This window comes from Cavenderia fasciculata, assembly GCF_000203815.1.
Source record: "Cavenderia fasciculata unplaced genomic scaffold Scf_EU5ZYIE01BBABR-5, whole genome shotgun sequence".
Taxonomy (NCBI): Eukaryota; Evosea; class Eumycetozoa; order Acytosteliales; family Cavenderiaceae; genus Cavenderia; species Cavenderia fasciculata.
In genome coordinates, this window is record NW_004457690.1 from 456,344 (window position 1) to 470,708 (window position 14,365).

At 30.1% G+C, this 14,365-nt stretch overlaps 6 protein-coding genes across 6 annotated transcripts; 3 read left to right on the top strand and 3 right to left on the bottom strand.

The window, feature by feature from the left end:
• Positions 1-2,750: 2,750 nt before the first annotated feature.
• On the top strand, positions 2,751-3,910 carry med4 (putative mediator complex subunit 4; the record flags this gene model as incomplete). The annotated part of the gene is made up of 2 exons (XM_004354946.1): positions 2,751-3,090; positions 3,174-3,910. The coding sequence occupies 2 exons, from the start codon at positions 2,751-2,753 to the stop codon at positions 3,908-3,910; spliced, it is 1,077 nt and encodes a 358-aa protein (XP_004354998.1).
• Positions 3,911-4,112: 202 nt separating this feature from the next.
• Positions 4,113-5,330, bottom strand: DFA_09146 (uncharacterized protein; the record flags this gene model as incomplete). Its single annotated transcript, XM_004354947.1, has 4 exons — positions 4,113-4,514; positions 4,593-4,778; positions 4,955-5,219; positions 5,323-5,330. 4 exons carry the CDS (start codon positions 5,328-5,330, stop codon positions 4,113-4,115), a joined length of 861 nt encoding a protein of 286 aa, XP_004354999.1.
• An 837-nt stretch (positions 5,331-6,167) lies between these two features.
• hook (hook family protein) lies at positions 6,168-8,618 on the top strand (the record flags this gene model as incomplete). Its single annotated transcript, XM_004354948.1, has 5 exons — positions 6,168-6,194; positions 6,288-6,376; positions 6,490-6,855; positions 6,926-7,304; positions 7,371-8,618. The coding sequence occupies 5 exons, from the start codon at positions 6,168-6,170 to the stop codon at positions 8,616-8,618; spliced, it is 2,109 nt and encodes a 702-aa protein (XP_004355000.1).
• Positions 8,619-8,754: 136 nt separating this feature from the next.
• On the bottom strand, positions 8,755-9,516 carry DFA_09148 (uncharacterized protein; the record flags this gene model as incomplete). Its single annotated transcript, XM_004354949.1, has 1 exon — positions 8,755-9,516. One exon carries the CDS (start codon positions 9,514-9,516, stop codon positions 8,755-8,757), a length of 762 nt encoding a protein of 253 aa, XP_004355001.1.
• Positions 9,517-10,175: 659 nt separating this feature from the next.
• Positions 10,176-13,217, top strand: DFA_09149 (uncharacterized protein; the record flags this gene model as incomplete). Its single annotated transcript, XM_004354950.1, has 9 exons — positions 10,176-10,432; positions 10,507-10,742; positions 10,812-11,032; positions 11,111-11,182; positions 11,263-11,664; positions 11,742-12,110; positions 12,185-12,274; positions 12,348-12,687; positions 12,757-13,217. 9 exons carry the CDS (start codon positions 10,176-10,178, stop codon positions 13,215-13,217), a joined length of 2,448 nt encoding a protein of 815 aa, XP_004355002.1.
• A 62-nt stretch (positions 13,218-13,279) lies between these two features.
• Positions 13,280-13,952, bottom strand: DFA_09150 (uncharacterized protein; the record flags this gene model as incomplete). The annotated part of the gene is made up of 3 exons (XM_004354951.1): positions 13,280-13,289; positions 13,502-13,550; positions 13,697-13,952. 3 exons carry the CDS (start codon positions 13,950-13,952, stop codon positions 13,280-13,282), a joined length of 315 nt encoding a protein of 104 aa, XP_004355003.1.
• Positions 13,953-14,365: the final 413 nt, after the last annotated feature.

Below are 14,365 nucleotides of genomic sequence, written 5' to 3' on the forward strand. Positions count from 1 at the left end.
TGATGATGATGATGAATATTGGTTTTTTAAAATAGTTGTTGTTGTTGTTTAAACAATGTTATTACCTATCAAATTAAATAAAATAGTCTGTGATTAGTATTACAATATAATACAATAAAATATGAATGAAATATGATTGGTGAATGATATCACAATTGTATTTTAAAAATTAAATGAATTTTGGATAATATTATAAATCAATCAATATTATTATTATTATTATTTGTGTTGGTGTAGTGGTGGTAGGTCACAATATAAAGGAAGCCAAGCTTGGCTATTAAAATACGATGTGGTGAGTGGGTCAACAAACAAACAAACGAAACAAAACATGGAATAAGGAGCAACAATTATTATTGGTATGATTGATTGGTTTGATTTGACCATATATATATATGTTTGTTGTTGGTATCAACAACGAAAATTGAAAATATATAATACATATGTATGTTTGTTTAGATGACGATGATTCACCCTCCTTCCCTCCCTCCCACACACCCAATTGTAGTCAATCGAGTCAATTCATCAATCGACTGTCAATCAATCCAATCAATGTCTTATTGTTGTTGTTGTTGTTGTTTGGTTACATACATACAATTAAATAATAGTACTGGATTGTTTAATTATATAATAATATTGAATTATTTTTGTTTGTTTTGTTTGTTTGTTTGTTTCAAATAGATGGATGGACTAATCTTATCTTATCTTTTATCTATCTATTCTTTCTTCTTCGTCTAATGATACTGTCTGTGAATATATTATTATTAATTTCGCCTCTTTGGATATTAATAAAAAAAAGGAGGACGACGAATATAGGTAGGTAGGTGTATAATAATAATAATAATAGTTTATATATAAAATATAAAATGGTAATGATAATAATAATAATAATAATAACTGATCGTTTTTTATGAGTTACTGATACCAGTCGACTGCTTGCTTGCCTGCCTACACATCTTCCAAAACGCTCACCAATTACATTACAAACGTCGACGAGGGGGAGAAAAGAAAGCAAGCGACTAGTAGTAGGAAGGAGGTGGAGTGTGGTTGACAGAGAGAAAGGGGGTAGATTTTTGTCGTGGTAGTCGTGTGTATCTCTGTGTGTGTGCTTGTAGAATGTATGAATTATATCCAACTTATTGATTGACCAAAAAACAAACGAATAAAAACAATAATAACAAATACAATAAATTACCAAGTGTAGCTAGGTAGGTAGGTAGAAGGTGTGCGCGATCGACATCCCCTCTCTTCACTCCAAAGACAATATAATACAATTACAGATAATAAGTTATTATTACCCCTTTTACCATCAATAATATTAATTATTATTACTATATTGGTGGTGTTGTTCAATTCGATAGATTATGAGAATTGTTGGATGGGATGGATAATGGATGTATTCTATTCCACTCCATCATTTGTTTAATTATTATTATTATTATTATTGATGCCATCTGCAATCTATTGTCATGTTCATCACCACGCCCGCATCCGTCCATGAACAGAACAGAATGAATGTATGTATGTACAGTAATATTCATGTGATCTTTCATTCTCTCGACGCGTTGTGTTGTTGGTTGTTGACAATTCTATTATATTTAATTGTAAATTGTTGATAATAGGTATTGTTGTTGATTCGGGATAGGATAGGTGATGTTCACATATCCGATCGATTGTTTGTATACGATGAATGAATGTGTCAATGTTCTTTCTCTTCTTCTTGTAAATTGTACACAATGATTGACAATTCGTAGTCAACACTTTTTAGGGTGGTAGGAAGGTAGGTAGGTAGGTACTTGTGTATTATTATTATTTTTATTTTTGCTACTATCTATCTTTATGGTGATTAGAGAGGGAGACTTACTTTTAGATGTTGCTGATAAAAAAAATATTATATTATAGGATAGAGAGTGTACTCGATGTGATCACTGGATAAGTAGAGAACTCTATGTACTTTTGCTATAAACTCCTAATAATAATAATAATAATACAGAGAAAGAAAGATAGATAGAGTGAGGTTCAACTTCTCGAAAAAATATGAAATTCGTCTGTTTTACAAAACAACTGGGCAAGGCGGGCGGGAGACTCCTAATCCGGATTTTGCGACCTTCTCTGACACTCATGCCCCAGAGGTGACGATTTTGGTCAAAGATATCTTTTTTTTCACGGGAAAACACATCACCCTTTAATTTAATTAATTATTATTATTCCTTTTTTTAACATACATCTATGATGATCTAGACTAATAGATAATAGATGGCTATTATTATCCTTTCGCAAAGTATAGATATTAATTTTGATAATTTCCAAATTACTTTTTTAAATCATGATAACATATCATTATGATAATTACAAAGAATTTCTCGATTGATATCGATATATTGGGACAATGTAGTGGGCCCAAAGGATGAGATCCTATCTCAACCAAAGAATGATTGAGAAAGAAGTTGGCGCCTTGAAGATTTAAAGATAAATGTACCAAAACAATGGAACAAAGAGGATTGTTTACAATTCAGCAGATCAAAAATATAACTTATAATAATAATAATAATTTAATAGAATGGAAATAAAAAATGCAATAGTAATAGGAATCTCTCTTAAATAAGTGAATCCAGTTTAATAGGTACTCCTCCTGAAAATTAATTAAAAATCCTGATGATCATCTTCAGATTTAAAGTTTGAAGTTTCATTTTATTAAACGTAGAGACAATGATCAAATACTAATACTAATAATAATAATACTAATAATAATAATGGAAGCAGCAAAAAGACAACAACAACAACAACAGCAACAACAGCAGTTGCAATTACAGCAACAACAACAGTTGCAGCAACAGCAGCAGCAACAACAACAACAACATCAATTACTACAACAACAATTACTTAAAAGACAAATCAAAGATACAGTAACCAACAATATATTTGAGTTTCATATGAAATGTAAATCTCTATTTGAAGCATTCAACCAGATAACAGGAGGAACTCAACAACAACAACAGTTACAACAACAACAACAACAAAATCTACAAATACAACAACCTCTACAAAGATTGGTAGATGTTGATAAAATATATCAAAAATCACTTAAACAATGTAACTATATTGATAAACTACGATCATTATATAGAATGAATGAATAAAACATACTTATCTTTATTCGATTATTTGTATTGTAGTAGAACAACATTTAATATATCAAAAAGAAATAGTTGACATTCAAAAAGAGATTATAGAAAAGGACAAGGTGATCATGGAGATGGCGACGACACTGAAATCATTGGAAAAGACGTTGGAAGAGGACATTGAAGAGTATGGAGCTAAAAAGACAAAGGGTGATGAAAGGGAGGTATATCCAGAAGACTTGATTAGTTATGCACACAAGATTAGTGGGACGACTAGTGCACCGTTTGGATATCAACCACATTTGGCATTGATACCTCTTTATAAACCACCTGCACCACAAGAAGAGATGATGCGTGCCTCTGTATTATTTCAAAAATTACCGCTCAACCTATTACGATTCTATGGCTTGGCTGAAAAGGATTTGGTGGTTCCATTGGCAACTCCTCCTTCCATGTCATCGACATCGGCAAAAGAAGGTGACACTAATATATCACCGGCATTATTAGCATCATCATCGACGACACTAGATACAATACCTCCTATAGGATCAATGGAAAAGGATCTACTTGGTCAATCAAGAGATAGCAACAATAGCAACAACACAGAGACACAGTTACCAACACTCCAACCAATTGTACAAATTACCACTCCACCAACCAGACAACCACAACTTATACCTGCTACTATAGATTTGGATCTAAACCCAGATATGGATGATTCAGATGATGACGATGACGACGATGAAGAATCTGATGAAGCAAGTGAAAATGAAGAAGTTGAATGGGATTAAAAATTAAATATAATATAATAATATAATAATATATACAAATTGTATATATATTTAGAGTTCCAGTACTTCTAAAGGGAATAGAATAGGTTGTTTTTTTTCTTTCTTTCTTTTGTTATTTATAGAATATATTCTTCTTTATTTTCATATATCTCTCTTTCTCTGTTCTCATTCCTTCTTTCCTTCATTCCTTCATTTTACTGTATTACATTTTGTTTGGAGTTTGTGGGGAAGTGGTTTGCATGTACATGTTGAATGAATTTGGAGATTGAGTTTGTTTAAATTCTTCAATCATTGATGATGGAATACCTTCCATGGAAGAGTTTAGTAATCCAGCACTACCGGTGAGATCATCACCGCCACCACCACCAACACCACCTTCTTTGATATCCTCCTTGTTTGTCATTCTAAAATAATGTGGCTTGTAGTCTACTTTTTCGATTCTGTATAGATTTCTCAAACTTGCAGCCACTCTTTCCTTTGATTCCAAATCATTGCAATCCTTATTCCAAATACCAATTAAGCTATTATCTGCCGATCTAAATGAAATCACTACTCCATTAATACTATCTCCACCATCAATTTGTTCTCCAATAAATGCCAATAACTAAAAATTAAAAAGAAAAGATATATAAGTATGTTTGTATCTTTCTTGATTGATTGATTGATCAGTTATTCAACATACCAAATCTTCCCACCATTTAGAGGTATAATTTCTTCTAACTTTAATTACAAATTTTCCTCCATTTTGATTTTCTGGATCTTCCCAAACTGGTCTAATCCCTTCTTTAAATAAATAAATATCGCTGAGTGATGAGAATTCATCGACTGGTCTAATCATATGACTATAATAGGACCAAAAATCCTCTACCTATATATACATTTAAAGTGATCAACCATTTTTTTGTTAATTATCTCATAGATCCAAAAGTAAAGGAATGGAACAGAGAAAGCAAGGGAAAAGAAAGGTATTTCTAATTCTTTCTCTTTGATTCTTCTTTCATTCTTTCTTCATTTCATTCTTTCATTCATTCTTATTCTTCTTACAGTATGAATAGCACCAGAAATTAAATTAAGACCACTTAAATAATCAGACATGTTCTTTGGTCTCTTTGGCATATAGTAAAAGAAGTAACTGTTGGCCAATGTATGTGCTCCTTGATTTGATTGTTGTTGTTGTGTATTTTGATCCAAAGATGCATTACTAGTTGTAGTTGTAGTCATTGCATTGTTGTTGTTGTTGTTGATGGGTGAAGATATTAAACCATTATTTGGAGATGTAATACCATTTATATTAGTAGGATTATGTTTTCTACAAATAGTAGTAGTAGTATATTGATGATAGAAAAAGGAATGATTATTAATCACTGATCAGTTATGAATGAGATATCTTTCATTCTTTCTATAAACCTTACAATGACATTGTCGATTTCTATATATGTGTGTGTGTGACTATGATGGTGAGGTGATGTATAAATATAATATATATAAAGAGTTCTTTTACAGAATTGACTAATAATAATCTGACGTTGAGTTGTGATAATAAATGAAAAGAAATGGTGATGATCAGTAGCTTGTCTCTGTCTGCTCCCCAACCATCTCATCTTTCAGTGCTTCTTTTTTTCTATTTTTTTTTTTTATATTTTTTTTATGATCCAATTTTGGATTTGGATCTTAACTTTCGGAAAGTTCTTTCTTTAATTAATTAATTATATATTCAATATATTTGATCAAAAATGAAATATGGTTATTTTCTATCTATTCTACACCTACTTAGTTTTATTTTTAATTATTTTTCCTTTCTTTTTTTAAATATATATATATTTATCTAAATCATCATCAGGGTCTTCTATTCTCCAAGGTCTTGGCATGATGTCCACTTTTATTATATTATGTATATCAACAATTAATTGTTTGGATGGAAATATTTAATTATTATTATTTTGTACTTTCCTCCTTTGTATACAAATAAAATATTCCAAGGGAAGTTCAACAAAAAAAAAATGAAAAAAAGATGATTCTTGACCAAAAGCATGTCACTCAATACTTGGCATAATATCTTTTTTGACCTTCACACGACACATAGGTATTGTTATTATATCACCACTATCATCATTGTCACTATTACTATTTATATATATATATATCTTGTGTAATCGATTAAGGATACAGATAAGAAGGAGATAGATAGATATATATATAATACATAACTTACAGTAGTAGTAGTAGTTGACATATTATATACGATTGTATTTTTAAAATGATTGATCAAAGTTTAGTCAAATGGGTATAGTATTATAATACTACTAGATCTTGGATACCTCAATAGAAGAAAGAAAGAGTTCTAATACCCCCCCTTTTGGTTTTACATTACATTTAGATTAATACATTTGAAGGTCTTTCAAATTCATGTGACTCTTTATCTGATTTATCAGATGGTGTTATTTTGTATGAAATTGCAAATCAAATGTAAGCAGCAGTATAGTAGTGGATAGTATATGGGATATATATATATATTATATCTACATATTTTACAATATATATCTAATAATCATCGATATTATCTTATTCTTTTCATCTAGATCATCAAAATATTTTGATTCACCAATATCATCACAAGATAATTGGGTTTTAAAGTCTGACAATATAAAGACATTGTTGGCAGCACTTGATGCATACTATAACAATGAATTAACATTGACCAATCAAGTAGACCATATAGATGCCGATCAAGTTGCTAAAAATGATGAAGAAGAGATTGTCAATCTTATAAAGGTGATTCTTGGTATTGCCGTTGAATGTGATGACAAGGAGAAATACATTGGTGCCATTATGAACTTGGATGCTGATGTTCAAAACGATATGATGGTTATCATTGGTGAAATTATGGCTTCACATCAAAGTCAAATGGGTATTGCTGATAATAGAACTTCTTTTGATGATTCAAAGTATGTAGAAATAATTAATAATTAATAATAATTGATTGATTAATTGAATGATTAAATTAAATTATTTTAGTAATCATAGTGATATAGAAACAAAATCAACAAACAAGGAAGAAATATTATTAACAGATGAAAGAGTTACAATGTTTCAACATCAAATTGAACAATTGGAAAAAGAAAAGGTTAGAAACAAGGATGAAATCGAAGAGATGAGTATAGGACTGACTCAATTAGAGGCAGAAAAGAAGAGTTTATTATTGGAAAAGGAGAATCTTGTTGAACTCTGTACCAACCTTCAACAAACCCTAGTCGAATCTCAAAAACTACTGGCAGATCATAAAGCACAAGCTTCAATGAATGTTATGACTGATCATAGAATTAAAGAAGAAATACATAATTTACAATTACAAATTGAAGATAAAGATAAATATATTTATGATTTAAAGAAAAAGGTAAAGAAAAAGAAAAGAAAACAAAAAAAAGAAATATTTTTATTAATTTACTCTATTTTCTTTTAGATTGAAGAAGGAATAAGACAAATTAATGAAAATAGAGAATTAAGAGATGAAATTGATATTTTAAGAGAAAAGGCAATTACAGCAGAAGCAACAGAAGAGAAATTAAAAAAATTCCAACACAAGATTGAAGAGATTAATGAGTTGAAAAAGCAAATTCGAACATTGGAAGACAACAATGACAATTATCTACAACAAATATTAGACTTGGAAGAGCAATTAAAAAAGAGTGTATCATATAAATCACAAATGGAACAAACCAAACAACAAATTTTGTCGCTCAAGATTGAAAATACAAAGATGGAGCTTTCAATCAAATCCATCACCGAGGAACGTGACAAGCTCGCTTCGACCGTTTCACAATATGAATTGGATCAACAATCACTCACCTCTCAATTGGAAGGTCAACGTAAAAAATTACAAGACTTGGAGCATGACAAGGACTCTAAGCTTTTGGAGGAAAGTTCTTCTGGAGGTGGTGGTGGCGGTTTTGATCAAATCATGGATTCGTCAACCAAGGAAAGATTGTTTAGATTGGAAAGAGAAAATAAACGTCTCAAAGAATCCATTGAAAAGGTACCTGAATTGGAAAATCAATTGGAAGAAGCAAATACAATCAAAGAAGATTTATTAAATCAAATAGTAATTTTAAAGGCAACTCAATCTTCCTCTTCACCATCAACCACTACCTCTACTACTGTTACAGTTGTTGACAATAAGGAACATTTGGTTGAAATTGAAAAACTTAAACAACAATTGGCAGATTTGACTACACAACTTGGATTAAAGAATCAATCGTTGGAAGATTCAGCCAACCAAAACGATGAACTTAAGAAACAATTGGTAGAGGTGTTTGCCAAATCAAATACTTCCTCCAATGTCAATGCTCAAGAGTTGATCAACCAAGTCAACGAATTGACTACGGAAAAGGAACGTTTGGAAGGTTACCTCAGAGCCGCCAGAAAGATGATCAAAGATCTCAGAGAGAAAAATAAGGATAACCAAAGCAAGGACATTCAAATCACAGAAAAGGAAGATCACATCTCCAAGCTCGAAGCTACCATCAAACAAAAGGATGATCGTATCGACCAACTTGTCAGACAGTTACGTGAAGGCAAGGAATCCTCTCAAAGAGAATTGAATCTCATGTTGACCTCATTCATGAATATCGGTTTGGAACTTGAAAAGATGAAAAATGGACAATCATTAACTGAACCAAGAGCTTTTTTAAATAAGAAAAGAAATGATTAAAAAAAAAAAAAAAACAAAACATAATAATAATAATAACACATACCAACTATATTAATAATAATAATAATAATAATCAATATATATATTAAAATTATATAATTTTTTAAAAACAAAAGAAATAATAATTATTTTTTATTTATTTATTTATTATAGAGATTGCTTGTCTACCTAATTGACGCCATCTTTTTTTAAATAATTCTTTATCATAATGTTCTACTTTGCCTGTATGTGGATCATTAATTATATAATGTTTTGATGTATACCCTACTAATAATGCACAATGTTCAGGTGACACCCAATGAATTTGATTTGTTATTATTTTCTCATCTTGCCATGTATCTGTTACTCTTGGTTGTCTCAATTCCAATGTCATCCAAATAACAATTGCATGTTGTTGATTTGATAGAAATTCCTCTAAAACATCAACATCGGAGTCATCTTGATCATTTGTTTCTTCAAAATAATTTAATCTTGATTCAATGGTTGATTTTGATTCATTGTCTTGTAGATGATGTTTATGAGTGTTGTTTGTAAGATCTACAACTTTGTATTGTCCATTTATTCTATCGAGATAATCTACCAACATTTTATCTAATAGTTGAGCCAAAGGTTGATGAAACATGCCAAACGATTCTTTTGATGTTGGTTCACCTATAAATGATCTGTAGGGATTACCTCCAATCAATTGTTGGTTTACCATATGAGGATCACTTTCTTTGAATACAATCTTTGCCAATGATTCTTTTGTAAATGGTGAAGATGATGGTTGATCATTATTGTCATTATTGTTGATTTCGATTGATTGTAACAACATTGATAATGATGTAACTTCACATCCCGTCGGTAAAATTGGATACTGGTATTGAATTGGGATATCAATAAAACATTCTTCTTTCATTGCAGTGATGAAACGAAACGATCCGGATCTTGTAATGACAAAACTCCCAAAGATAGAATAAAGATAAAACAATATCTCCCCTCGTAAGTCGTCTCGTTTTCTTCTGTTTGATCGATGTTATTTGAAATTTATTTTTATTTTTGTCCTTCACAACAAAACAGATAATCTTTTTCCAAAGCGGTGGGTTGGAATCACCATCATCATCACAATCAATCATTGCAACAAACCCCCACATGTTTCTTTTTAATATTTTGAAAACCCAACAATACCCTACCCTTTGCTGTCCGAGATTAAAGAGACACAAAGTGGGGTAAAGTGTTGGATGGTTGAATGTGGTTAGGGTAGGATCTCAGTTATGATTTATGATGATGAAGGAGGGAGAACTGTTTTAAAGAGGATCAAACCATGATGGGGGATCACTTTCATTCGCTTTGTAGACACGCAAATTTGGGTTAGGGTTATCCTACCCTACCCTACCTCAAACCACAAAACATCTTTCATTCCGTAAATATAAATAAATAAATTTCAACATCCTACCTCGAGAGACACACACAAACATCATTCTAAAATCATTTTTAAAGAATCACACCAACAATCATCTCTCTATCTCTTTTTTAATTATCTCTATTTCTTTTTCTTTTAAAAAAAAATTAAAAAGAATGTCAAAGATAATATTAATAGTTTTAGGGATATTTATATTTCTACTATGTCACATTTCCAATTCCCCAATCCAAGCAATGGAATATCAAATTACTATGGGTCCAACTTATCTCCCCAATGCACCTAAAAAATATGTAAACAACACTGATTTTATGGTACAATTAAATTGGGTGACTAAATGTTTCTATGTCTGGAATACCTTTAACGAATCACATAAAAATAATGCACAGTTTTCCCTTATGCCAATGAGTTTTAGGTAATTAAAACAATCAAACAAACCAAACAACCTACCTCTTTTAATTCATTTTCTTTTCTATTTATTTTTTCTAGAGATGATACTATATTTAAATTTGTAAATGTAAACTATACTATACATTATACTTGTTTTGACTTTCATTGTTTTCCCAATGTGACTGGACCATGGCCATATTATTATTTTGTCATTTACCATCCGTATTATCAATTTATCAATTCTACCATTTCTTGGGATGGTATCCCTGATCGTCCCACTCAATTGGATATGACAATGACTTATTCAAATTATACAAATGTAGTTTATAATATTGGTATGATAGTAGAAAATAGAAAAAAGATTATTTATTTATTTATTTTATTTTATTTTATTTTATTTTTAGATTCTGTTGTACCAATGAGACTTTATTCTCTTGAACATAGAATGAGCAATGTATCATTTTTCTGTACACCATCGAAACATAAAAGAATGCTCTTTTTGATGACCTATTTATGTGAACATTATCAAATCAAATTTTGTGCCAATGGTGATACCGTTGTTTATCATCTATTAAAACAACATGACATTTATCAAAATGATATTCGTTATTGGATTGAATATATTGTATGTTTAAAAATTAAAAAAAAAAAGATCATTTTTCATTTTATTTTTTTATTTAACTAATCTTTTTTTTTTTTAAAGCATTTTAATGAATCATATATAGGATTATATAATAATTCTTATCTTTGGAATAATAAAACTAGTTATTATATCGTATGTATCAAAAAAAAGAATCAAAATATAAATCAAAATGTTTACATTTTTTTTGTTTAACCTTTTTCTTTTTTTTTTAGAATAATTCAATTATTGATTGTCAAAATTCAATGATTGAAACGATCAATACAACTCTTGAAACTGGATCCAAAGCATTATTATATCAATCAAATTTAACATTTGTTTCATTTAAAGTTAACCATGGTGAAATTCATTTGAATCATACTATTACCTTTACCATCACAAACAAAGGTTACAGCAATAGTCCGGAAATGATTATATCAAATAATTCAAAAATTATATTTAATAATGTAACGATAAACAACCCCTTTCCTTTGGATATCTTTGATTCTACTTTCTTTATAGAAGGAAACCCGGTCAATACAAAAGTACCATTTACAGTCAATCTCTATGGTAAATCTATACTTGAACTAAACGATCCTGTTGTTTCTCATCATCCAGACATATTTTTTAATTTAAATGTATGTAGATAAAAAAAAAAAAAGATATATCAACTAAAACCAAATACTTTTTCTATTTTTTTTTCTATTTTTTTTAGGATGATACAGTGATTATTTTCAACAAGAGAAATACAGATAATCGACCCATCTATCCACCGATCAAATTAAAAGGAAAGAATGGTGTTATTTTTAGAAATGATGATGGGTTCAATTTAACTCCATACTACTCAATGACTGGATACCCATCTTTTACTATAGTGTCAAATGCAACTTTGAATTTGGTTCAATATATTCAATTCGTTAATATTTCTCTCTCAAATAGTACATTGAATGCATCCTCTGCTGTTAAATTCCCAATCTACACAGGTATTGAAAAAAACAATCTAATCAATAATTGTTCAATTGCTTATTTTGGTGGTTCAATGATTGGTTCAAATAATCAAATTGATAAATTAACCATATTACATGTTTGTATAAAACTAAAAAAAATTATAATTAATTAATATTAAAAATATTAATATTTTCTTTTTATCTTTGTTAGGGAGAAAATGAAAATTCAACAATGATAACATTCTTTAATGCAACCATTGAAAATATTCAATTCTTTACTATTCATAAAATTATTCAAATTGTAAGTTTAAAATATAAGAATTCTTTTAAAAAGAAATAATAATAATAATTAACCTGCCTGATTTATTTTTAAGGAATTAAAAGTAATAATTAAAAATTCAATATTTGAATTTTCAAATAGATTAGAATTTTCAAATTCAGTCAATCAAACAAATGATGATTCTCTAGTCATTTCAAACTCTACTATTATTCTTTCAAATGGACTTGGTGGAAATATTTCATCATTGTATTTTGAAAAGGATTCAACTATTGTAGGTAATGGTATCATTGATATAAACTCTACCAAAACAATCATTGATGCTCCAATTGGTTCACTTGTCAGTTATTCAAACTTTTCAATCAATTGTGTACAAAATATTAATTGTTTTAATCTAACTTTATATCAATTCATTGATTCCAATACTACTTCAACTTGTAAGTAATCATAAAAAAAAACAAAATTATTTAAACTAACTTTATTAATTAATGTATCGTCTCTCTTAGTCAAATTAAATGGATTTGAAAATGGACATTTTAATGGAACATTGGTAATTGGTTATTTTGTAAATTCAATTGTATTGTTTAAAAACTATACTGTTTTAGAGTTTGATGTTAAAAGATTGCTTGGAAATGAAACGGTAGACTACCAAAAGGTAAAACTTGTTCCTTTGGATGGAAAGTTGAAACCAACCGACTCGGATCCACTTCCATTTGTCGCACATGCCACTAGAGACTCTATCACTGTCCAGTTCCTTCCAGCGCCCGAGAAAACAGTTGGCGATCAATCAAATCCCAATGCAGGTGTTATCGCTGGTGCTGTTGTTGGGCCAGTTGTTGGGGCAGTGGCTATTGGTGCCGTCGCCAAGATATTGTACAATAAGAGAAAACAAAAGACTGCAACCTCTACTTCTCCACCTTCACCACATATTGGTAGAGCTCCATCTTCATCTCCTTTGAATGCATAGAATTCTATTGTTTGTTTCAACCAAATATATATAATTTGTTCACATATACATATTTTAAATTATTATCTAGATCTATATATATATAAACAAAACAAAATGAAATATAAATAAATAAAATACCATATACAACATACAATTACATAAAGAACCAATCGACTTGATCGACGTTTTAAATCAATGTCTAGTCACATTGAGTATACTTTTAATCTTGTTGGGACTAGACATTAATTTAAAACGCCGATCACCAGCGATGGACCAGGAGCGAGGTGCTGTAGCATTTTTACCTAAATGATCGATCTCTGAGGGCCAATAAAACAAACCATAGAGGAGTTCCTACAAACATGAATTAAGATTTGTTATTTGTTGTAACAACCGACGCGTCAGAAATCGAAATGGTGGCGATGCAATTATCCCAAGAATGATTTAAATTGATCAATATTGGTGGTCATATTGGATGTGACCCCATAAATTAGATGTACTTGCACCCTTTGAAATATTGTATGAAATATCGCAGCGATTGCAATTGGCCATCGTCAAAGTGTATGAACCATCTTTGTTCTTCTTTCCCAATTCTCTCAATGCTTTAGTCGACTCTACATCTTCTTTCTTTGTTTCGGTGACTATTTTAACATAGTGATTCCACACTGAAGAGGATGAAGAGGATGTACTCGAGGTTCCTGTTGCAGAAGTGATACTTTCTGTCTCTGTATCAATGTCTGTCTCTATTAGTTCCATATATGATAAAATAAAAATAATATTAAAACTATGAAGGGTTGTGTGCGGTTCACTCGTCTCAACCTCAAAAAAAAATTAATTGGAATGAGATTAAAAGATAAAAAACAATAAATAGGAAACTATATCGATATTATATAAAGTAGTTTTAATCTCATTCCAATTAATTGAATCATAATATTTAAATTCATTTATTTATTTTGATTAATTAAAGGTTGTATCATTCCAATTATTAATAATCACTGCTTCAATAAACTGCTGGAATGGAGAGGAGGAGGAATGGAGAGGAATGGAGAGGAATGGAGAGGAATGGAATGGAGAGGAATGGAATGGAGAGGAATGGAATGGAGAGGAATGGAGAGGAATGGAGAGGAATGGAATGGAGAGGAATGGAATGGAGAGGAATGGAATGGAGA